The sequence below is a fragment of the Desmodus rotundus genome, chromosome 8 (genome assembly GCF_022682495.2).
Source record: "Desmodus rotundus isolate HL8 chromosome 8, HLdesRot8A.1, whole genome shotgun sequence".
NCBI lineage: Eukaryota > Metazoa > Chordata > Mammalia > Chiroptera > Phyllostomidae > Desmodus > Desmodus rotundus.
The window spans coordinates 120779237-120805437 of record NC_071394.1 but is presented as its reverse complement, the minus strand read 5'-3'; the positions used below and the strand labels follow the sequence as shown (position 1 = coordinate 120805437).

At 39.2% G+C, this 26201-nt stretch overlaps 1 protein-coding gene across 1 annotated transcript in view; it reads left to right on the top strand.

Moving 5' to 3' along the window:
- DYNC1LI1 (dynein cytoplasmic 1 light intermediate chain 1) overlaps positions 1-24068 on the top strand; it is a 28529-nt gene extending 4461 nt beyond the window's left edge. The window contains exons 3-13 of the mRNA XM_024565802.4: positions 10332-10448; positions 11170-11400; positions 13261-13430; positions 15814-15907; positions 18408-18543; positions 19059-19170; positions 20735-20794; positions 20901-20945; positions 21599-21719; positions 22449-22604; positions 23125-24068. Of these exons, the coding sequence (XP_024421570.2) occupies positions 10332-10448; positions 11170-11400; positions 13261-13430; positions 15814-15907; positions 18408-18543; positions 19059-19170; positions 20735-20794; positions 20901-20945; positions 21599-21719; positions 22449-22604; positions 23125-23237 (1355 nt within the window). The 3' untranslated portion in view covers positions 23238-24068. The remainder of the gene's footprint in view (positions 1-10331; positions 10449-11169; positions 11401-13260; positions 13431-15813; positions 15908-18407; positions 18544-19058; positions 19171-20734; positions 20795-20900; positions 20946-21598; positions 21720-22448; positions 22605-23124) is intronic.
- The last annotated feature ends 2133 nt before the right edge of the window (positions 24069-26201 follow it).

The window sequence follows — 26201 nt, the reverse complement described above, 5'->3', positions numbered from 1 at the left end:
CAGTCTGAAACTGTTAATCTTGTGAGAAGCTGGGATTAAAGACCATCCAGGTAGAGTGGTAATTCCGCTACTGTGAAGTCCACATGAGAGAATGTCAGCAAAAGCACTTTGAAAATGCAAAACTGAGAAGAGCCTTGTGTTAGGAAACAGAAAGGACCCAAGTTCAGCATGGGACTCTGTCTGTTATTAATGAGTGACCAATGAACTAACCTTGTGGGGCCTTATTTTATTTGTAAAATCAGGGCAGTGGCTGTTAGAAAGACCTCACAGGTTACCTCTTTATTCATTTATTCATCAAACATTTATCAGAACGTGCTGTGCATAAAATACTTTGCTGAGTCACATGGGCAAAACAGGTCTAAGACTCGGTCCCTGCCCTCTAGGAGCTTATAAGTTCCTGTGGGAAAAGACTCAAAATAGTAAAAATCAAATATGTCAGTATGAAATAATTGGTAGAAAGGTCACATAAGATTTTATAGAAAAGGTTGTATCTGCCCTTGCTGGTGTGGCTTATTAGATTGAGCGCTGGCCTGCGAACCAAAGGGTTGCTGGTTCGATTCCCAGTCAGGGCACATGCCTGGGTTGCAAGCCAAGTCCCTGGTTGGGGGCGCGTGAGGGGCAACCTCACATTGATGTTTCTCTCCCTCTCTTTCTCCCTCTCCTTCCCTCTATCTAAATATAAATAAATAAAATCTTTTTTTTTTTAAAGAAAAAAGTTTATATCTGAATAAAATTTTGTTAAGTAGAGTGGGGAGCAGAGAACACTGTGGGCTGTGGACAAAGGAACGTGATGCAGTAGTTAAAACTTGGTGAAAAGGCCACGGCCACTCAGGATTGGTGGAGCTCTTACCTAGAGTTACCAGGTCTGGGAGCCAGCCTTTCCCCCCATTTGCAGCTGAGGGATTGTGGGCAAATAACAATCTCCTGGCCTGCTAATTGAGATTATTGCATACTTCATGGCATTAAAAGACCTAAAGAAACTATTTCTAAAACATCTTCATCTCAAAGTCAGGATTCGTTATTTTAAAGTATAAAAGTATCACATGTTCCTTGCTAGAGAGAAAAAATGAAAACGTATGATCCCACCATCTAGAGATAATCAGTGTTCATTTTTTCTATGTATATATTCGTATTCTAAACAAAATAGGCTCATACTCAACATTCTGCTTTGAAATCAGATTTTTTTTCTTCACTCTTATGTATCAGAGGGATTTTTTTTATGGCAGGAGATACGGATTTCTCCCTCTCAGTGACTGAATAACATCAGTGGCTATACCATAATACTAATTGATTGGTAGACTATTATAAGTTGAATTGCTACATCAAAAGTATGTATCTTTTAAGCCTTTCTAGATACTATTCAACAGTCTTCTGAGAAGGTTATGCCATTGGTATCCCCACTGTCAGCATGTCAGAGTACTGGTTTTCCAGCACCATTGCCAATACTGAGCATACTTCCTCACTTTCATCTTTGCCTATCTGTTAGGTAGGTTAAACATTGCCATCTTAATTTATAGGCAACTTAACTGTAGAATATATACCATCTTTGTTGATTAGGAATTACTGCTTTACTGTGACTTTGACCTTCTTGAGCGTAGCAACTGTTAATAACCATTTGGATTAGCATTTATTGGCCTTCGTAAATGTTTATTGAATGAAACTCAGTTGTTTTCAGCTCATGTCTAGTCAGTCTCTGAGAGTGAGGGAGATGATAAAGGACAAGTTCTTATTTTTTGTAGTAATGTGGTTGCTGAATGATGATATTCAAAGGTGAGTTTTTGACCAGCCATGGGATGTGAACATGTACTATGCCTGTCAGTTGGGTGTTCTGGTAGGTGTTTTATTATGTAGCATGCTCACTCTTTTACAGAAGAGAATTTTGAGCCCCAGGTTACACAGCTGAGCTAGGATTCAAAATCGGGTTTGTCTAACTTTACAGTGTATAGGCACCCCTTGCCATATTGGCAGGCTGTAGTCTTCAACAGCCATGCCTACATGTTTATCTGCAGCCAGCCGGCGCACCCGCCGCAGCTGGTTAAGAACAGCTGCTCCCAGCCTGCGCAGCTGAGGCTAGCGGGGAGATGCTCTTTGTGAGATGGGGAGCAGACCAAAGCCCCCACCTTGCCTGGGTCATCCAGATAACCTCTGGGAGGCCATGCAGGTCTGAGCTGAAAAGTGGTTCTAGGGAAGACCCCCTCATGGCTCTTGTTACCAGAGCTTCAGATAAAATAAAATGGTTTCTTTTACGTTATGCAAGGCCAAATCAAGGATGTCAACTGTACAACGTTGGTATCTCAGTTGGATAAGGAAGGAATATGGCAGGCTAGAATTCCCTCTGTTCCGATTATCATGATGCTGTGAATCGTAATGTATTCAGTAGAGGTGTGGAAGTGTGACTCAGAGCTCTGCATAGACTGTAGGCATCAGTCGCACAAATCTGTGCAAAGCAAGAAGAGTACAGTACTTTAGCCTTCCAGGACAACGGGAGAGGACACTGGGAGAATAGGAAGGCAGAGTACTGCCTAATTTTACCTTTGTCATCCCTGTTTGTCTTGAGCCCGCCGAGACTAAGAGCTGCTCCAGGAACAACGGCAGTGTCTGTAGTGTTTAGGAGCGTTGCTGGATTCGGCTCAGGACCTTTCCTTAGCAAGTTGTTTAATCTTTCAGGCTTGAATGCTTTCTTTTTATGGTTATCATGAGGATTATATAAGATGTTTGTAAAACATTTCAAATGGTGGCATACATTGAAGTGTTAAGGATAGCTATTAATGTATTGTGCACTTAAGTATTTTGCTTTGACTGCTCATTTTCACATGATTAATGTTTTTATGTCTTCTTTTTAAAGCATTGTTGACTTCTTATAAAGAACTTTTATTTCTAGTGTATCACTGATCAAGAAAAAGTGAATGATAATAGTCATAGAACTTTTATCTTTTAAAATATTTTATTTACTTATTTTTAGACAGAGGGGAAGGGAGGGAAAGGAGAGAAACATCAACATGTGGTTGCCTCTGGCACACCCTCTACTGGGGACCTGGCCCGCGACCCACGCATGTGCCCTGACTGGGAATCAAACCAGCAGTCCTTTGGTTCGCAGGCCAGTCAGTGCTCAATCCACTGAACCACACCAGCCAGGGCACAGTCATAAAACTTTAAATCCATCAACATAGAGATTGTCTTGTTTTACCACCTCTATTTAGAAGATGGGGAACAAATGGAAATACTTTTCGTCCAGGTTTATTCAAATAATGGTGGCAATGTTACTGTTAGAAATTATATCATATAAATCTTCTCATTTTTAATCTGTTAATCAAATTATCATTTTAAAGTTTATGAACATTACATCCTGTTGTTGAACTAGGAATCTGTTGGGGAGATAAAACTGTATTATGAGCACACCTTTACACCTACTCTGTTTTGGTGACTTTGTTTAAGGAGATTTCCTTTTGTAATCAATTTGGTTTTCAAATTTGAGCTGAGAAGTGAGACTTGATGGCTGTTACTGCTTTATGGTAAAACTGAAGCTAAGTTCTTGCATCTTATACTTGGCTCACAGAGAGTGACTTCTTTGGACAAGGTTCAGACAAGTAATTTGGAATACAGATTTATTTGCTGTGGAGAATTCCACTGTAATCTGATTAAAAAATCTTTCCTCCTTTGGTCCATCCACTGGGACAGCGTTTGGCTTGGAGACTGTTTTTGTGTGGCCAGCAAGCTAAGAATGGGGTTTGTTTATTCACATTTTTTAAGAGTTGGGAGGAAAACAAAACACAAAGATGAGTGTGTGACAGACACCTCATGTGACCTGCAAAGCCTAAACTATTTACTACGTAGTCCTGTGCAGAAAAAGTTTCCCAACCCCCGGATGAGGATGCGAAAGTGGCTTTATTGTGATAGCATTTGATCTAGTGAAATGTTTTGATTTGTTTTAAAGATATGCCCCCTTTAAGAAAATTTAATATAAAAGTACAAATTTAGATAAAATATTTAGAGACCAATTTTAACACCATCACCAAAGGGTTCTTTATGTTATAGAAGGGCTTTCCCATTAGTTTGTTGAAGCAGGGACTCTGTCTACTGGTGTAAGTGTGTGTTTACAGATCATTAACTATTTGGCTGGCACGTATAAAGCTGGTATGTATGACTCACTGCCAGCCGAAGGCCAAGGAACGGAAGATAAACTTTCTTACAGTTTTGGATGATAGGCACATGAATCCTTTCCTCGTTGTTTGGAGCCACACAGACTCCATCGCCCAGGCTGTCCCTTTAAAGGTATATTAATTGCATCCAATGTGGCACATATGTAGCAATTTTTTTTTTCTTTTACTCCTGAAACTGTTAGGTGCTGTGTTTTCCAAATATAACTTGAAATTTAGTGACTTTTGTTTCTTGAATGGTTTGGCCATTAAAGATGATTTTTAAATGTTTATCAATGCCAAATACTGGCATCCTGAATTTTAACTTTTTAAATTCTTCTAGCTGCATACTAGATTAGAGAGAGGGTTATTCATGGTGTGCCTTTTAATGTCTTCAAACGTCATTCAGCTGGGCTGTGGCAAGGCAGCCAAGTACCAACAGCTCAGCCCAGTGACTAGAAACTTTTCCTAAGTTTAGTGAAGGAGGTATATATTATGAGCTTACACTATTAATTGATCTGTTATTGATGAGAGGTAGCCACTTTAGTTTTATAAACATTAACGATGAACTATGTTAACAGATTGTGGTAGATGACTGGGACAGACAATTACAGATGAGGTCTAGGTATGAAAATACCCACTGGTTGTGATTAAAGGTGTGAATTTTGGTGAAGGACCTTCAGCATATCCTCCAGGTGCTGTAGAGTGAATGTGTACCACTCTCCCCACCACAAGTCACAGGTGAAATCCTAATCCTCAGTGTGATGGCATTAGGAGGTGCGGCCTTGGATACGTGATTAAATCACGGGGTGGAGCCCTCACGAGTGGGGTCAGGCCCGTATAAGAGAGACACTAGAGAGCTTTCTCACTGCTTCGGCCATGTGAGGGCACAGTGAGAACATGACTGGCTGTGAACCAGGAAGTCAGCCCTCTCTAGACACAGAATCTGCCAGCGCCTTGGTCTTGGACTTCCCAGACTCCAGAACTGTGAGAACTAAAGGTCTGTCATATAAAAGGCACCGAGCCTATGGCACGTGCTTTTGTCGTAGCAGCCCTAAGAGACTAAAACAACTTGGGTTCTGGTTTTGGTGAGCAAGCAGGCACCGTGTCTCTTAAGGACAGGATAGCGTCTTCTCTGTAAGCACCTTAAAAGCTAGGACTTGCACAGTTAAGAGACCTCGCCCAAAGAATATCAGCTGTGCTCTGGCTGGTGTCACTCAGTGGGTTGAGCGTGAGCTGTGAACAGAAGGATCACCGGTTCGATTCCCGTTCGGGTGCATGCCTGGGTTGCGGGCCAGGTCCTTAGTGCGGGGCGCACGAGAGGCAACTGCACATTGATAGTTCTCTCCCTCTCATTCTCCTTCTCTTCCCTCTTTCTAAAAATAAGTAAATAAAATCTTTATAAAAAACCCAGAAAAGTGACTTTAAAAAAGCATATTGGTTGAATGAAGGAGGCAGATTGACACACAGTGTGCTGACGGAAAGGCACAAAGCCGCTGACACACAAACACAACCCTGAAGTGGCTTAAGTGCGCAGTGTGCTGCTGGGAATCGCTTACCGGACTGCGGAGTCAGCTTCCTAGAGGAAACTAAATGAGACTGAAAGAGTAAGGTAGGGTTCTCTCAGGTGTGCTGAGGAGAAAGGAAGGATACTCCAGAAAAAAGTGACAGCGTGTGTGAAGATTTAGAGTGGGGAGAGAGCAAGGCCCCTCTGTGAAAATTCCAAATGCAGAGAAAAGTTGAAGTTTTACAGTTAATATTTATACCCAAACCTAGATCCTTCCGTTAATATTTAACTATATTTTCATTGTCACGTCCCACTATACAACCTTTTTTTAAAAAGAATGCATTTCACAGTAAATTGCAGATATCAGTGTGTTTCCCTCTAAATACTTCAGCGTGTGTATCACTAACTAGAATCCCCTGAAGGGTCTTCAGAGGGAGAGGGGCCTGATGAGATTGTTTCAGGCAGATCACCGGGCTGCAGGGTGGGGAATGGGTTGCAATGTCGTGAACGTAGTGAATGCTCACTTCCGAGTGGCGTGTTTATGTAGTGAGGAGAAGAGAACTGGGGGAGGCCATGGGTTAAGTGCCTGAAGACATAAAAAGGAAAATAACAGCCTAACAAATAATGTGATTGGAAGATGTGTATAACCCTGGAGCAAGACTATATCTTTGCAAATACTCAGATTAAGATTCCTGGAAATAGTAGGGCACAAATGAGATTTTGTTTATAGAATATGACTTCATTGGCCTTCTTAGGCCTTTTATGAAATAGGTCTATTTCAGAGGTCCATATTTGCCATCAAGACAAATCATGTCAGAGTTCATTTAGGTGTAGAAAAAGTGACAGCTACAGAAAATGGTTATTATGGTGGAGCTTAAGACATACAAAAAGGAAAAAAAATAAGCACAAATCCCATTACCCAGAGAGACACACATTTCTGGGAGTGGGAGGGGCATGGAGACCTTCAGGTTGGGACAGGAGGCTCCAGACCCTGCAAAGACTTATGAAAAGAAGAAATAGGTGCTTAATATATGTAAAATATGAATGTTTAATTTTCAGCCAACTATAACTTTCAAATGTTACTAAAGGTGAAGATGGGAGAGACTAGTTGCTAGAAGGTTGGTTCCCAAAAAGACTTTGTTTCAGTAAGCACAGTGCTTTTTTAAGTATCTGGAGGATCCTTTCTGTGCCAGGCACTGTTCGGTATTAGAATATTCTTAGGACTAAGATATCCTTCTGCTTTTCCCCCCTTCCCATTTTCTCTGGGGGTGAAGGGCAGTGGCCCCTCTGAGAAGGTTGACTTGCATTCTGTGGGGAGGCTTGGACTGTTGCCGCGCTCCCACACCTTTCGTGGTCGTGGCCTGGCCTCCGTTTCCTCATCTGTAAGCAGAGAGGATTTCATCGGAGTTCCTTATAGTCTGTGTGTATTTATGAAAAGTTCTTTGTTCTTAATGTGAACGCTCCTGATTTTTACTGTGAGAAGTTTCAAAACCACAGGGTGGGGGAAAAACATCTCACACTACCATATTTACCACATTACATGTACTTGACAGATTGTTCTTTTTCAGATTTAATGTTGTAACGTTTATCTTACAATAGGTCCGAGAGGTGCATCTATTGTAAGGCGCAACCACCTTCATCTAAAATTTCAGGAGAGAAATTACCAGTATAGAAAAACAAACTTCATTCTCAGTTCTTAGAGGGAGAATCAGGAGGATAGGAACATAGCCCCCTATCACTCAGTGGCAGCCTGCAGGGGGAAACGCATTAAATCATTTTCCTTTTTCTTCTGAATAGCAGTGATCCCCTGAAAGCAGAAATACTCTTTTCTTTTGTGAATCATAATACAAAAATAGTAAACAGTATTGTTTGAATGGCTTTTAAAGATAGCAACAGTGTTGTATATTGGAAAACGTATGCTTTGGAGTTAAATTCATATGAGTTCAGATCTTGGCCCTGTCAATTCCTACTTATGAGACTTTGGATAAGATGCTTAACTTTAACGATTCTAAGCACCAATATCCTTATCTGCTGAGTGGGAAATGATCATTATCCCCCCTTAGAGTTGTGGTTGAATTAGAATTACTGTGAGTTGAATGCACGCAGTAGGCACTCAGTAAGTGTTTGTGGCTACCGCTGCTCCTATAGAGCTGGAAGTGGAAGGTACTGATAATTCTTTGTGACTAGGATATGGGGAGAGGGAGGTGAATTCGGTCTTTTGTTTATGAAAAAATTCTGTAACAGATTTGAAATTTCATCCTTTAGAAAAATATTTTATTGTTGTCCCAATTTTCCCCCTTTGCTCCCCCAGCACCCCCCTCTTTCCTTAGGCAATCCCCCCCACCTTTGTTCATGCCCATGGGCCATGTAGGTAAGCTAGTTAGCTACTCCATTACCTGTGTTGTGCGTTACATCCCCATGGTTATTCAGTGACTACCAAATTATATTTCTTAACCCCCTTACCTCTTCACCCACTCCCCCAGAACCCCCTCCCATTTGGTAACCATCAAAATGCTCTCCGTATCCATGATTCTGTCTCTGTTCTTCTTTGCGTAGTTTGTTTTTTAGATTCAATTGTTAATAGGTATGTGTTTATTGCCATTTTATTCAGCTTTGATCTTCTTTTTCTTAATAAGTTCTTTTAACACTTCATGTAATAATGGTTTGGTGATGATGAACGCCTTTAGATTTTTCTTGTCTGAAAGTTCTTTATCTGCCCTTCAATTGTAAATGATACCTTTCTGGGTAGAACAATCTAGGCTGTAAGTCTCTGCTTTTCATGACTTTGGATATTTCTTACCAATCCCTTCTAGCCTGCGAAGTTTGGGAAGGTGGGAAGAAGGTTAGGTAACATATACTGTAGATTTCTAAAGAGGGCATGTTCTACATAGAGGGAACAGTGGATGTGAAGGCCTTGAAGTTGGAGACTTACTGTAATAATTATATAAGTGAATGTGTTGGGGGAAGGTGGCAAGATAATGACATTGCTTCTGTGCATGTTGAAATTTGAGGTATTTATGGGTCATCCAAGTAGAGAGGACCAGTAAGCAGTTCTGGAGAGGCTGAGGCTAGAAGGAAACCTGTGGGTCACCGGAATGTAGGCGCTATTGCAGTCACGTGCGGAGGCTTGCCTGGAGTTCCACGTGGAGTGAGAAGAGCAGAGGACTGAAGAAGGAACCGTGGGGAACACAGACATTGGGTGGAGAGGAAAGAGCTGCCTGAGGGAAGGCTTGGGGCACGCTCCTAGGTAGTAGTAGAATAGGAGAGGGCAGTGCTATGGAAGCTGGAACAGGGGACAGTCTTCTCTGACTTGCGTCTTGCTCATTTCCACTAACTCCCAACGTTTGAGTATGGCTGTCCCCACCCCATGGCTACCGCCTTAGCTCAGGCCTACTTCATTTCTTGCTGGGACTCCAAGAATAGTCTGTTATCTAGTCTGCTTGCTCCTGAACTTAGCCCTGTCAGTCTGTCTTGCACACTTTGCCCTAGTGGTTTTTCTGTAACACTGCCAGCAGCTCCCCACCGTCTTCAGGGTAAGGTGTGACTGACCATCGCGGCCTGGCATAACATGCCCTTCATGGTCTGACATGGTATTTGTTCTCACTTTTCGGCTCTTTTTCCCTTTACCTTCCAAATTTCACGCATTCAGATTATTTGTCCATTCTAAAAGGACTTCTTTGCCTCCGGGCCTCAGTATACACTTTCCTTACTTCCCAGAATGACGAGCTCTCCATAGCTCCTTAACACTACAAGATTTGGCCGAAGTGTTACCTTCTCTTCAAAGCCCTTTTTGAGCTCCAAGCAAAGCCAGAATTTTCCCTTAGGCCTGGGTTCCTAGTTTGTCACTTATTTCTAGTGTAGTCCTGATGATAATATCTTGAAATTATCTTCCATTTGTTTTCCCTCTTCAATTTATGAGCTCCCAGAGGACAGCAACTGTGACATACGGGTATTTGTATTCCCAGTGCTTGGCTCCGTGTAGTAGTGAGTGTCTAATGCACTGGTTCTCAGAGTGGTCCCTGGCCAGCAGCATCAGCAACCCTGGGAATCAGCAACACGTTGAGTTGCTAGCTTAGTTTTAAACTTTTTAAACTTGTACCAAATTTAAATCACATGATTTTTGCTGTTAATATTTTTAAAGTCTGCATTTTATTTTTGTCTAAGCTGCATTCCCTGTACCCTTTTTCATACCCACTTTCCTACCCCCAACTGCCACCCCTTTCCCTTGCTACACACTTCTCATGCCTACGTGGTTTTGGTGAGGCTGCCATCGCCCGTCGCGGTTCCCTGCCCCAGTTGGTTCTGACGTGCCACCCATCCGCCCTGAGTGGCCTGTGTGTATGCCTGTGACCCACACTTGAGCCACTTAAGAGTGTTTACTGGAGCTTCTTCAGACTGAAAGCTCAGAAAGTCTTTTGTTCCTTGTAGATGAGCTTCCTGGAAAATACCCACAAAGGAAGCGATTTGTAACAGGATAGAACAGGACACTTAACAAGAGGAACCAGAGACCCGAGGAGAGGAAATCCTGGAGGTGAAGCCTGCATCGTCAGCTCTACAGTTTCCTGGTTATTTCCACCAGCTTACCCTTCTGCTTGAGACTAGTTCTAGTTAGGGTTTTCACTTGGCACTAGAAAGCATCCGGATGTGTGCTCCAAATTACAATTTAGAAGGTTTGTCCTTTTTTACAGGTGAAGATGGAGCTGGGAAAACAAGCTTAATAAGGAAAATTCAGGGAATAGAGGAGTACAAAAAAGGAAGAGGATTGGAATATCTGTATTTAAACGTCCATGACGAGGACAGGGATGGTGAGTGCCGTCTATTTGTAACCTGACTTTCCCGAATCTGCCCACGGTGCACTGCCGCTCCTCGTAGTCTCTGAGCTGTCATTTCCTACAGAGTCCCACCAAGTCATGCCAAATAGTTATGCCAGGCATCCTTTCGTTGGTTTGGGGTTGGGGTTCATATAGGGATATTTTTAAACCTCTTAAGGTATTTTGCTATGCAGACTTCAGCTTTCTTGCTGAATGTCAGTTTTTGAAGAATGTCGGGTTTTCAGTTAATTTTCCCTCAGTGAAATAATAGTATCCTGTGATTGTTTGCTGACTCCCTTCTATCTTTTATCTTCTTTTCACTTTTTTGACATAAAAACCATCTCCCCAGCTTTTCTTATCTGATCAGCCGTTTTTTTCTCCTGTAGATCACTTGCGTTCTCATTTTCATATATAATATCTTGAGTATCCATGGCTCTGTCTGCCGATGGTAAGAATAGCAACGCATTATTCGGTCTGTGGTTTGGGACTGAGAAATATGAAGTAGAGGAAGCTGGTGTTCCATGTCGGCAGTTAAATCATTTTCCTCAATATTGGTTGGGCCTTTATTCAGTTGGAAGATGTGACCCACATAGTTGAACCTCGTCAAAAGAGGCATCTCCTGTGGAGATGGCCTAAAATACCAAGTAGTATTGTTCGTTGAATGACGAAATAACTTAATCCTGTTGCCTTGGTAACTTTGCTTTGTCTGTTGTAGATCAAACAAGATGTAATGTGTGGATCTTAGATGGAGATTTGTATCACAAAGGCCTCCTTAAATTCTCACTGGACGCCATCTCTCTGAAGGACACTCTAGTTATGCTGGTTGTTGACATGTCGAAGCCTTGGACTGCTTTGGATTCCTTACAGAAATGGGCAAGTGTCGTTAGAGAACATATTGACAAACTGAAAATTCCTCCTGAAGAAATGAAAGAAATGGAACAAAAGTGTGAGTAGTCTAGAAATATTAATAGAGATTTCAAATGCAAATTTCCTAACTGGCTATCATAATTGTTAGGAATTTTTCACTTTGAATAAGGTTTAGTGAGGGAAACGTAGTGTGAGTACTGTTTTTGCAATTAAGTTTAAATGATGTGCTAGGTTTTAGTATAGTTTTAAATTGGAAACGTATACATGATAGCAGACTCTTTCATAGAGGGGCCTTTGCTCCTTTGCCAAGAGGCCATATGTGTTCATTTTGAAGAGTTGTTTTTCAAGATAAAAAATTTGAATCTTTCTTCAGCTGCTCATTTTCAGCAGTTCATGTCTTGATAAGCAGAACAATCTTATCAACTTTGTCAAAATGAAATATGTCCAAAAAGATGGTAACAACATAAATATAAAGATGTTAAGCTGGTTTTATGGTTCACAAAGTACATAATATATTTTGTACATGCCCATGTAAGTTGGAAATTTTCATGGAAATTATGAAAATTATATGGGTCATTTCTAACAGGTTGTAAGCCAGTTGTCACAGTTCTTAATTTCACTGAGAGTGCTTCATTTGCCAATGTTGTACTTTGCTTAAGAAAATACACAGACAGAATGCTGCTTTTCCTTGTTTTGCTAGCTCGTAACTTTTTGAGGAGAAGCGAGAGCCTGCTGGAATTTATATGCAAGGAGACAGTAAAAACTTAGGAGAATATATGTACTAAATCATTGACAAAGATGTCTAACCGCTCTTAATCTATACCTTTCTTTCCCCGTTAGCCATTGCCTGTGGGGTTTCCCCCGCCCCTCTAAATTTATACAATAGCAGTGGTCCCAAGACTAGCAGCATCCGTATCAGTACAGCTGAGAGCTAGTCAGAAGTACCCGTTCTCAGGCCCTGCCCCAGACTACGAAATCAGAAACTCAGGTGCATGCTAAAACTTGAGGACCACTGTTAGATTTCAGCTCTGATTTGAAGGGTAGCAGCTACCAGAGCTGCTAAGGGTATATGTGTGCCCCTTTGTTCTCGGAGGGACTGTGCTCAGGTTTCACGATTTCCTCTTCCCTGACCCCATGTAAGTTCAACACATTTTCCTCCTTCATGTATGTCTCTGTATAATATTCCCTCATACTGTTTTAATCCTGTGCTGTGGATAATTTGTTTTCAGATTTGTTTTGCTTTTAAACGTGAAATGCAGTCTTATATGGAAATCCCCGTGCGTGTGCAATGCTGGTTGTTTCCTTGAGAATTTCTCAAAGAGGAATTACTGAGTCAAAGTATACATCGTTAAGGCTCTTGATACATTCACTTTAACTACTTTTAAGTGAGGGTTTTGACAGTCTTGCAAATAAGTTCTAAAAATTTATGGGTGTTGGTAACGTCTCTAATTCTCACCTGGCTTACAGAATTAATGTGGCCCAAGATTGCACCTATGTACCAGGGAGATCCAAACAAAGGGTTTAAGAGAAAGGAAACTAATATTTAGAAAGTCGTCTAGGACTGTTTTTTAAATTGTGGAAGTCCCCCCCTCTTCCTCCCACATGTTTTTCTTGTAGCCTTTTTCAGTACCCTTTGTGAATGAGAGAAGATAGAGACAGCGTTACGTTAGCCTAGCCCAGAGCATTTGCAGCTAACCAGCCCTGTGTTGAGCACCACTGGAGCCATTCAGTGTACTCTGCCTCCGCATAAGTAGTGCGGGCCCAGTGTTTCTGTACTGCCCTTGAAGTAGACTTCAAATATCCTTTTCGTTTCTTCTCTTACACGGGACAAAGTGTAAACTCTAGTGAAATATATATTGAGATTATGGCAGAAAAAGCTACCTGCTGACGTAAAGCAATTTCTAAACTAGGTATTAAATTATTTACTTTGATTTTTCAGTGATTAGAGACTTTCAAGAATACGTAGAGCCGGGAGAAGATTTCCCAGCTTCTCCTCAGAGAAGAAACACCGCGTCGCAGGAAGACAAAGACGACAGTGTGGTTTTACCTCTGGGCGCGGACACACTCACACATAACTTGGGCATTCCAGTGCTAGTAGTTTGCACAAAGGTTAGTTTGCGTCCTAGGGATTCTGTTACTGGTGTTAACCAAGGGTGAGCAACTGTTTTGTTTCCCAGACCCCTTTTGGAGTTGACGCATTATTTTTCCTGGGTAATTTTTCTTAACAAATAGAAACAGTAGTTTAAAATATTGAATGATATTCACATGTTGGTTTTATGATCTTAATCATAGTTTTTTTGAAAGAAATGTTATTTCGGATATTCTGTTTGTGATTGAGTATCATTTTCCAGATTCTAATTAGACTTCATTATACAGTCAGTTTAGTAGAAATAATTACAGGTAAGATCACTTAATTATTTTTATAATTTGTTCATATTAGATTTTGGTATGCTAATATCAGAAGATTATATATTTAAAATAGACTTTTAAACACCTACTTTTAACACCTAAAATAAAAGACTTTTAAGCACTCATTATGTAAAGTTGATAGGTGGTTATCTGGGGCTTTTTATTTATTAAAGAGGTTCTGATAGGATTGCTAAAATTAAAATTCTGTTCATTTAGTCTGTCACTGTATACTCTTTGTAATACAATCAAATTTCCTTTAAAAATAATTTATGTTTTGCCCCGACCACAGGGCAGTTGGCTCATGGCTCAGTTGGTTGGGCATCACTCTGCAAAGTGGGCAGTCAACAGTTCGATTCCCGGTCAGGGCACGTGCCTGGGGTGCAGCCCATGTGCAAGAGGCAGATGTTTCTCTTGCACATCGGTGTTTCCCTCCGTCTCGTTCTCCCTTCTTTCCCCTCTCTCCAAAAATAAGTAAATAAAATCTTAAAAAAAAAAAAAAAGACATACTACTTAGGACCAAATGGGAAGAAAGATAAACTTGAAACATAAATTATTTATATGTATATTTTTTAAAGATTTTATTTATTTATTTTTAGAGAGAAAGGAAGGGAGGGACAAAGAGAGGGAGAGAAACATCCATGTGCAAGAGAAGAATTTGTTGGCATGCTCCCCCCTCCCCCCGAGACCTGACCTGCAACCCAGGCGTATGTCCTGACGCAGCATAGGGTGAACTTTTGGTTTGCAATACAATGCCTAGTCCACTGAGCTACACCAGTCAGGGCTAAGTAGTGTGTCTTTATTGTTTGTAAGTCACGGAAATGGTAAGAAAATGACAGAACATATAAACCCTTTTGGGATCTAAAATTATTAATACTTTTTGTAACATACGATTTGTGCATATAATTAAAGGAGGGTATGGAATTTATTAATCTTTAGGATTAAATGATAGAAACATTTAACTCTGGCTTAATCATACTTTAAACACTATAAAATTTAGCAATAACAATTAGGGAAAGGTAGCATTTAAGTCAAGTCTGTTACCTGCTTTTCAAATGATGAGTCTGGTTTAGTTCATTGTTACTTACATCTTTTCTTTAAAACTGTTTTTAAACTGTCACATTTTCTGTGGTTTGTTTTCATTTTCTTTGGCAAAGAGCTGTTTATTGGCAGGTATTTTCCCGTTTCACACTACAACTTGCCTCACAAATTTTCAAAGGAAAAATACTAAGTGAACAGTATAATAAGCATAAGTATCTTTGATCATGTATTTTAAATAAATGGACATGTTCTGTGAAATGGACAAACATGCTACATCATTTTGGTACAAGGAGACTATTCTGTGATGTATATATGCATAATAAAATTGCATATCAAATTTGACCCCAAACTGATACTAGGTATAATGAACATTATTAAGTATTTATTTTTAGGTATTAAACCTTCGATTCAGAAAGGTTTTGTTGAAGTTATTTGGATATCGTGAGATTTGAACATGCATTGTTTCTGTAGCAAGTAGAATTCAGATTTGTTTCATTGATTATACAGGTGACATTGTAAAAAATAGCCTGTAATTCTCTGCCTTTTTAATTTTTTTATTTTTTGCTATTGGTGAGATTGTGGCGAGAGGGAAAAAGCACTGGAAAAGAAATGAAGGTCAACAGAGTTATCAGATAAACAGGAACAAAGAAGAAATAGTGAGAAATGCAGACTCCCTGAATACGCAAGAGTGTTTTATAGAACTAGAATAGATTTCAGATCTTAAAAGTTTTGTTCTAGGACGTAAGTAGCTGAGTTACCAGTATTAAAAGCTTGTCCTGTTATTCTTCATTCCTTTCTGTACTAAAACTTTCTCTTTAGTGTTATTATCACATTCAATTATAACTTAGAATTCAAAGCTTTTTAAAGAAATAAAATTATTCATTAGTCTTTAGATTCCAACTAAATGTTTCTAGACAGTTAGGAGTAATTGATACTCTTGGTCCTACTATTCATTCACCCAAAATTGGTCTGTTTGAGTCATTGTATTTAATTTTGATTATTTAAAGTTAATGTTGTATTTTGAAAAATTATTTTAACTCAACAGTGTGATGCCATTAGTGTATTGGAGAAAGAACATGACTACAAAGATGAACATTTTGATTTTATTCAGTCCCACATCCGGAAGTTTTGTTTACAGTGTATCCTTTTAACACAACGAGTGGTGCAGTGCACCTTACCCATTATTGTTTGTTTGTTTGTTTTGTCCTGTGTTTTAAGGAAAGGAATTAAATTTATGGTCTTCAGAAATCCCATAAGCTATGTACCTTCTGCTTCTGGTTGGAAGTTTTATTTTAGTTCTCAAATAATTTATATCTGGGTATTTTGAGAAATAAAAGCAAGTATCAAAGTATATAAATTTGATTTGCTGTATTTAAAATGTTACGCTTAAGGCAAACAATTTTTAGTCTCATGTGAAAAATTCTAAAGAGTTGGCGTTGTAAACGTTCTGATTAAAAAGTGGTATTTGTATCACCAATGTTTATATCCTAAAATGCTGAGATGAAATTGTTATCAAGCCAGAATGTATTATTATCTTTTTTTTAAAAAGGCCCAATTCCGAGTCATAAATAGAATAATTAATACGCTGAGTATAATTAATAATATTTTAGCTGGTCATGACATTATTGACATTCTGTTTTAGAGTCTGAATAAATGAAACCAGACCCCCCATCCCAACAGTGGAGTTCATTTATTGGGTAGGTCGTGGGGCAAGATCAACATTTAGGGTTGTGTGTTCTCATTTCTAATATGTTTAGTACAGTATATTATCTGTCTGTGCCCATTTAGGACTTACTGAGTTGGGACAATCCAAGGTCAGCTAGAGGATCTATACTTCTGAAAAGCTTTCTGGGGTGATTTTAATGATCACAAGGTTAGAAAAGCCATCATAGGACTCTTGTCGAGCCTAGGTTGCAAGGGTTCGGTGAGCCAAGGAATAATGTGGACAACTAAAGGAAGGATAAAGTAAGGGTTGGGAGTGAAAACTTTACAACAGCTTAAGTGCGCTGGAGAGAGAGCCGTGGATCAGAAAATTTCCGGTTTCATTCTCCAACCAAACTTCTGGGTCTGAAAAGGGAAGAAATGATATTAGGAGTAGGTAATAGTAAGTAACATACACATGCTTGTAGCATCTATAGATTTTCCTTTCCGTTAGTGAACATTTAACTTAAGGACCACTTAATAGAACGCGTGGCTGTATAATGAAAAGGTCACTTGACACTGGTAGTTTTCCTTTCCTTTTTCCTTCAGAACTTTGTCCTTTCCACGGCCCTTTCTCTTCTCATGTCACATAATGGGTGAGTTAGGTTGAATTAAAGGGCATTGTCTACTTAAGAGTCTTCTAGAAGAAAACAAAAAGTGGAAGTAATTGAAGTGGTTTTATATGGCCTTTTTTATCTTTGAAGGTTACCAAATTTGAGAACAGTCTTTTTTAACGTGGAGTTAATGCTCTACTTGAAATGTCCGTGCAGAAACATAATCAGGAAGGAGACTGCCCACTGAAATAATGACAGACCTTTAGTAGAGCTAGTTGTCAGAATGTGACAATGTGACAAGTCACCTCAAGAAAGTGCGGTGCGTGTGTATGCACCACAGTGAGGGCAGCCGTTCAAAATCATCTCTATTTTTAAATTTTTAATCGCCACATAAATTTGTCAGCTGTAGAAATCTTTCCAATTACCATAAATTGGTTCTCATGAGAAAGATCATTAGTGAAAAATTTACACAATTAAGCTTTTACTTAAAATTATGCTAGTTGTTTCTGCCAAGTTTTATGATAACTAGTGTTTAGCAATAGCACCTTTAGGTTCATGTCCTAGAAAATATGCATGTCCCAGGTCAGAGGTCAGACCATTCCCAGCATTTCCCTCTGGCCCAGGTTACCACCTCTCTTGGGACACCACGGCCAGTGCTGGACAGTGGTCCTCACCAGTGGTTGTAAAATTTCTGCTAGCCACGCAGACCACGTCATCTGTTAGTAGTCACGTCGACCCTTCTCCACAGGCCTCTTTGTGTCTGTCATGTTGTTTGGATAAAAGTTAGGGTCTGCTTTAGTCAATAGAGCATCACGTGAGATGGTCTTATCTCAAGTTTTGGCCATGAAATCTACTTTACCTTGGATCGTTTCTGAAAGCTTCCTGGAAATAATACCTATTGGTTCATCTCTCTTTTGTGAGTTGCCCGAGCCTTGTCGCCAAAGTTCTCATTCCTGGAACTAGGAAAAACCATTAAGAGATACTAGTGCAAACCATTTTTGTTGAAAAGGCAAACAGAACAGTTGTCGACAAATAATACCCCTCCCTGAAGTTGAGGAAGCTTAAAAACAAAAACAAATTGCTTCTTCATGTGCTTTAAATATAGGTAGTAGTGGTGTCAGTTTTACTAAATTTACCTTTTCTTTCTTGGCTTAATGAAGCTTTTGGTTTCATTTTATTACCTATAGCTTATTATAAAATCTTTCATTTGCATTGTAACCTGTATGTAAGTGTTTTACACTTTTGCTGTTTTTGATTACAATATAATAAACCTTTAGAAATGATTTTTGAAACTAACCATGTAGCTGTGTTAGGCTGAGAACAAGAACTTAGTGGTACCTGTTTACGGAATTTGTTCAGAAATTTCTTTAACAGTGTTATTCAGATGGTGCAGCACTTATTTACACTTCTGTAAAAGAAAACAAAAATATAGATTTAGTATACAAATACATCGTTCAGAAACTGTATGGATTTCCGTATAAGAATCCTGCTGTTGTTGTGGAAAAAGATGCAGTATTTATGTAAGTATACACTTAAATATATTAGACTGTTTATTTATAACCTGCCTTGACCTATATTTTTCATTGTCTTTTAGATTTACTGCTGGCCTGAGCTCTTTTCGAAAGGCCTTGTTATTGTAGCTATCTATTGGATGTACATATCGGTGTATCTACTTACTACTCTTTAACTGGTTATGACAACATTGAGCACCCAGTGTGTAATTGACACGTGCTTTTAAAAAGTTATCTGAATAAAATTGGGAGGTGGTACTAATTACCACCGCCACACCCCAAAAAAACTATAATGGCATTTTTAAAATCAGGAAGATTGATACCTATTTTTTGATAATTATTTTAAGTAGAAATTAGTGGTAAACCATAACTTGGGCACAATAAAAAAAAGTTGATTAGTTTTTTTCTGACCATAAGTGGTCAGATTTATTTTTATAAACATGTTCCCTTTAATGTGATCCTGGCTTGAATAAAAGAATGACTATGTAAATGCTTGAACATTTCTCGTGTGTGTTTATTTCCAGTCCAGCAGGGTGGGATAATGATAAGAAAATAGGAATATTACATGAAAATTTTCAAACATTAAAAGCAGAAGATAATTTTGAAGACATTATAACTAAACCACCCGTTCGAAAGGTAACAATTTTAATACATAGTTTTAATATTTAGGCTTTTAAACGGAGGGGGAAGTCCATAGTTTTAAGATTGTAAGGTAGAAAGATAGAGGTGTTTTTTCCTATAAAAGGCGTTTCCAAGTGTAATTTGGGTGTTGCTAATATATCATTCAAAATAAAATTATTCTTTTCATCAAAACATAAATCAGCTATTTAGTTACTGAGTCGTGACTTAGTCTTTGGCATATTTATATTAGAAGATATTAGTTCAGAGTCCATACTCTAAAGGAAATCGTAGGTTAGCGTAAGGGAGTGTGTGGATCTTAAACAATTTGAATAGGTAGAAGCTGTGAACTTTCTAACTAGAGCTCAGCCCAAAGCCAAGGAAACATCGCTAGAACCATTTTCGTAGCGGCTGTCTGTTGAGGCAGATCTTGGATCTTCTCCACAGTCAGCCAGTTACCCAGGCTATCCAGGACTTTCCAGTTTCTTTCATTTAGACTTAGCCTTGATTGTTCCGTGTCACTCTCATGCCTGTTAAATCCGGTTCCAGAAGGTACTCGTTCTTCATGTATCTTAATTCCGTGTTAAGCAGTGCATGGTGTTCTGTAGTTAGGTATTACAGATGTTTCTGAAAAAGTGTATAAAAATGAGTGTTTGCATATAGTATTTCTCACTGGCTTTTAATTTGGACATGTTTCACAAAAAAATAATTTTGATTTAACACATAAGAGTGGCACTTAAGAACCCAAACATTCACATTGAACGTCTGTCTTCTGTTTGTGGGTAATCAGAAATAGGGAAAGCAATGTCAAATGAGAAATCAGTTGGCATGGTATTTGGTGTGGATGTCTATTAAAAGAAATGCCCACATCAAAAAAGCAATGTTTTCCCCAGTCTCTCTTTTTCCAACAAATCTGCTTTGTTTTAGTTGTCCTTACTGAGCCACTGTTTAGGCACTGAAGTGCTGACTAGAGCCTAAACAGGGTGTGATACAACAGTAATCAACACTTGGGCCATCTCTCAAGTGGTCAGAAGTGCTAGGGAAGTAAAGCAGAGAGGGCAGGGAGAGGGCTGGGGGTGGGAGGGAGGGAGGCATGCTGTTGGAGTGGTTAGGGAATGTCTGCGGTAAGAGGGGAGACCTATGAAGGCAGAGGGGACAGAAAGTACTCATGCCCTGTGCAAGGAGGCCAGAGAGGCTGAAAAAGAGCCATGGTAGGGTGGGGTGGGGTAGGGGGCAGAGTGGTAGGAGATGAAAGGCAGAATTAAGGTCTTGTGGGCCCTCATGCAGACAAGAAAACGCAGGCCAGGCGGCAGTCAGGACTTTGGATTTCATCCTGAGAGGGATGGAAAGTGCTTGGAGGGGGAGTTTCAGCAGGGGAGTGATGTAATTTGACCTAACCTTTTAAAAGGATCACTCTGGCTACTGGGTGGAAAATAGACCGGGAACTTGCTCCTGGTTTCCCTGAAATAAAAACGGAATGGCTCTCCTATCTACTGAATACTTAGGAAAAATGAGTTGCAAATGTCCCGCCTCTACTGTTTCCAGACTTGCTCATTTATGCCTTGCTCGTTGCTCCTTTCAGTTTGTGCATGAGAAGGAAATTATGGCAGAAGACGACCAAGTGTTTCTTATGAAGCTGCAGGTATGAAATTACATCAGAACTGTTATCGTATATAATTTCTTTAAAACTACAGCAATACAGCAATAGGTTATGAATATCTAACCTAGAATTCTTTGGTGTTTTTCAGACCCTTTTAGCAAAGCAGCCACCAACTGCAGCTGGAAGGCCTGTGGTCAGTATTGCCAATTTTAACAAAATTATTAAAATGCAGTGCATATTGCTTTAGTTCTTCATTTCTCAATCATACATGTGTCTCATACGGGTACACTTTGATGTAAACTTGAATTAAGACTTCTTCTGGAATTTGTGAGGTTTTTAACAGATAAACTTGACTCCCTTTAAGATGACTTAAACTGTAAAGATCTATTTTGCAGTGTTTGTTGTGCATCAGTTACTGTGCTAAACCACTTACACACATTATTTTATAAATCCTCACAGCAGCCCTAGGAGGCAGGAGCTCCTATTAGCCCCATTTTGCAGTGGGAATGGAAGCTTTAAAGGACATTGAGGCTTCCCTGAGGTTACACAGCTGGTAGGTGGGAGTGCACACTGGGACCCACGTCTGACTCGCCAGCTCATGTGCATAACCGCACTTCATTATTCAACGCAGTCGTTTTTCCATTGAAGGGAAAGTTAGTGTTCTGACGTGGGATGGGTCCGGTGTTTTCCAATAACGAGGACACGATTGCTAAGCATTTTCTTCAGAGGTTTGCAGTGTAAAAGTCCCAGCAGAACTGATGGGCTATAATTAATTTCTTTCTATAATAAATAATAACGTGTGAAGTTGGAAGTTTTTATAATTATGGCTTTCCTGCTCTCGCATAGGACGCCTCACCAAGAGTCCCGGGCGGCTCCCCTCGAACACCGAACAGATCAGTGTCATCCAATGTTGCCAGTGTGTCACCCATCCCTGCGGGGTCCAAAAAGATTGACCCGAACATGAAAGGTACATCTCTCTCTCTCTCTCAGAGAGAGCAGCACATGTTACAGTGGAAAGAAATCTTCCGAGCCTCCCCGTTTACCATAGCTCTTTTCCTCTTTGGGCAGCAGCCTCTAGTCTTTGTCTCTGTAGTTACAGAGACAGTTAATCTCACAGTTAATCAGACCGAGAACCATTTTACAGTGTCATCTTCATATGTCACTTCTAGGATGGAACCTTGAGGAAAGCTTTGGGTTTATTTAACCATTCTCCTATGGTAGGTCATTGAAGAAATTCATATTTTTATAATAATAGGTTACTCGCAATTAACAAAGAAAAAATGTGTAAAAAAAAGAAATGACGGGTGTAATCACAGAGGAGGATTAGGTAACTCAAGTAATACTGAGGCACATATTTTTCATGAACTCCTTTCAAAGCAGAGCTATATTAGCATCTAACATGTTTGTTTAAAATGCCTTTGGCTTTTTAAAAATTACATCCTAATGTTTAAATGATTATCTTACACTTTTAAAGGTTGCCTGTATTTTGTTTTATGTCTGAGTAGATTAGAGAAGTTATCCGGTCTTCAAAGATCAAACTAGACTTTGATTTTTATATACAGCTCTTGAATTTGGAACATACAGCTCTTACATTTTAAGTCTATTATTCTTCTGGGTGTGACTATTAAAATGATGATTTATAGAGCAATCTAATGTTCTGATTGAAAGTCTTTGTTTTTTGGTTTTTGTTCTACAGCTGGAGCCACAAGTGAAGGTGTCCTGGCGAATTTCTTCAATAGTTTGCTGAGTAAAAAGACCGGTTCTCCAGGAGGCCCCGGTGTCGGCAGTGGCAGCCCAGGAGCTGGGGCTGGAGGCGGAAGCAGTGGTTTACCACCATCTGCCAAAAAGTCAGGTATAGTTACCTGGAGCTTTTCTTAAAACACAGCTTTATTGAAATATAATTTACATATCATGAAGTCCACTTATTTAAAGGGTACAGTTCAGTAGTGTTAATATAGTTACAGAGTTATATAAACCATTACCATATTTAATTTTAGAATATCTTCATCTCCCCAAAAAGAAAACTCCAACTTATCAGCAGTTACTCTTGCCCTCCCGCTCCCCAGGAACCGCCAGTCCTAGGGAACACTAATCTGCTTTTGGTTGTCTTTGCAAACAGTTGTTTGGGATACAGTGCTGCTTTAGGCTCCAGCTGAGGTTATTTTGCCCTGTTTTAACATTCCAAAGGTCGGAGGCATCCTCTGGGATGGCAGTTCCCACTCCATTTTAAAGTGGCTCCATTTATATTCTTTTTTTACATTAGTATGCTAGATACAGCTAATGAAACCATTGGCAATTTTTTAATGAAGAGACACTGGTGTAAAAACTACTTTGACTTATATCTAAATCTTGCTGCTTTTCCTTCATTTTAGGCCAGAAGCCCGTCCTATCAGATGTTCACGCGGAACTGGACAGAATTACACGAAAACCAGTTACAGTTTCTCCTACAACACCGACATCTCCTACGGAAGGAGAAGCTTCTTGAAGATACCAAATAAAGCCATTTCTTCAGTTTTCTGGGATAATGTAAACTTGCCTCTGCCTTTTCCTTCAAGAGTGGAATTAGGGAACTGGAGTGCTTTTTCAGATGGACTAAATTTGTCTTTTTTTTTTTTTTTGGTTATTGCCCATTTTTATAAAAGGGAGCTATACAGAAGAAAAATTGCTCTTCATTATGTAGGATTGCTGTTTGCGTTGTCATTTTGCATAAGGAAGTCATTTTGGATTTTGAAAAACTCAAAATTTATAGATCTAAAATAAAGCCATGTGATCATATTCTAAAGGCTATTTAAAACATGTAGAAGGGTTTAGGGAAGGGCAGAAAGTAATATGCTTTGGGCATTTGACAGACGTGGAAGTCCAAGCTTATTTTAGTTGAGACTATTAAAATCATTTTTTAAAATTATGTTTTACTGGAAAAGAGAAGATGGTTATCAGATTTTCTACCCCGACATAAATATGCCACCACCCATGGAATATGCTGAGAAGGGAATCACATAGCATTTGGTACACTAGTTATTGTCTAAATTCATGATCCTGTAAGTTGTCAAAATATGATTTGGAGATATTGGCGAAGATTTGTTTCTTTAACTGAGAAGAAAAGAAAGCACACTGCCTAAATATGTAAAAAGAAAAATGCAGAGGTTATTAAAATGTAAAGCGGTAACAGTCTTTGGATTTGTCTATATATATATGTCATATATATGTATGTCATATATATATGTTTATGGCTCTGCCTTAATATACCCCTTTTCTGTTTGTGACTTTCAACTGTAATCAGTTAATAAAGTATTTATTCTCTGCATTCAGGTTCAAATAACGTGTTGCATTCTCTTATATTTAAATTTGTATTTATCAGATAATGAGTAAGATTTGTCGGTATTTTGAAATGTTTGACTTAACGGGATTATTAAGCATTCTGATCTTCCTTCTTTCTAAGAGATCGAGTATATAAGACTTAAACTATGCTGTAAGTTTCCTTAAGTTGGGAGTCTCCCTTGATCAGCACATCTTCCCCACATGTGTAGATCTGCAGAATCCTGTATCACCACTCCTAGTAGATAAAAATACAGCCTTTTATCATTTAATGGACAGAAGCTGTTTTTAAAAGCTTGGCAAATGCACTGACACATAGCTACTGTCTCATAGGTAAGAATACCTGTTAGTAGTTCCATGTTTCCAATACCTACTTTTCAGTGCTAGTTAGAATCTGCATAAGAACAATTTTACTGTCTTACTGAAGTTCAGCTAAAAAACAGACACATTTCACCTAATGAGTCATTTCAGGTCATTGGAAATGTGGTTACATACTTTAAGTTGGTCTTTGTTACTACCTTAAAATGCATATTTCAAAGATTTTTTTCAATAAAATGTTTGAGGACAACACATCTACTATCTCACATAATACTTTTATTAGAACCTTAAAATGTTTAGTTTTCTAATAGTATTTGGCTCTTAATAGTTGAATATAAATGCTAACAGTATAGGAGGGTAATAATTTGTTTCAATGTGGGAAAAAACAGGGTGTTCATGGGCATGGGAAAATTAATTTGTAAAAACACTTTGTTTGATAAATATGAGATGAAAAATGCCATTGATAAACTCTTATTCCAGAAAGGGTCCTACAATCATGATACTGTAAAGACCAATTTTTCTAAACTAGTACTTGATGGAAGTAAGTGAAAGTAGTGAAGGAAAAAGTTGTAGCCTGTTCATCATGCTACGCTTTGCCATATCTGCTGTGCGTGCATGTTTACTCCAATTCATTTTTTCTCTGTGACCTTGGAGATGTATTAGAAAATTCTTGAAATTAATTGAGTTGTTACCTGAAATAACTGTAATCGTTTGCTTTATATGGGATTCAGTTTTAACTAATCTAAAACCTTGTGTTTACCATGTTTAAGCCTAAAACCTATTTTTGCAAGGAAATTTGTTTTTAAACTTTTTTTAATTTTTAAGCACTTTTTATTGACGTGTACGCTCCAGAGAAGTGTACCAGTTGCAGGTTTGAAACTGGTTGAAATACCACACAGCGACCTCATATAACCAAGCCTCAGGATCCCGGTGTCTTTCACGTGCCTCCCGGTCAGAACTTTCACACGCCCGCTAACCGCTGTCCTGATCACTCCCAAAGCTGTAGCTAAGTTTTATTTCTAATCTTTATATGAAGGGAACCTTAGCGTTTATACTCTTTTTTTGTGCCAGGCTTCTTTCAGTATGACTTCCGTGGTTCTTGCATTTTGTTGCATGGAGCTATAATTGCCCATTCTCATCACACCATTACGTCCCATTGTACGAAATACACTCTAATTTATCCATTATGTTACTGATGGGTATGTAGTAGTTTTATTTTATTTACTTTTTATTGAATTTATTGAGGTGACATTGGTTAATAAAATTACATAGGCTCCAGGTACAGAATTCAACAACAAATCATCTGTATACCACGTTGTATGTTCTCCACCCTGTGTCAAGTTTATTAGCTTTCTATTGCTGCTGTGTCAAATTACCAAAATTTAGTGGCTTAAAACAATGCATATTTAGGACAGAAGTACAAAATCAGTCTAACTGGGCTAAAGTAAAGATGTCAGCAAGACTGGTTTCTTCCGGGAGTCCAGGGAACATCTTTTCCTTCTCTTTCCAGCTTCTCTAGAATGCTGCCTGCATTCCTTGGTTTGTGGCCCCCTTTGCATCCTCAAAGCCAGCAGCATTGTATCTTCAGCTGTCTGCGTCCATCATGTTGCTTCTCACTGACTGCGCTGCCTCCCTTGTACCGGGATCCATGTGATCACACTGGGCCAACCCGAGTGATCCAGTGCACGCTCCCTTTCTTTGCTTGAGTTCTTGCTTGTGTGGCTTCTGAAGAGAAATCAGATGTAAAATTTATTTCTCCACAGGTGTTTCCCTCCACTCTGGCTTCTTTCAAGATTTTTTTTATCCTTGATTTAAT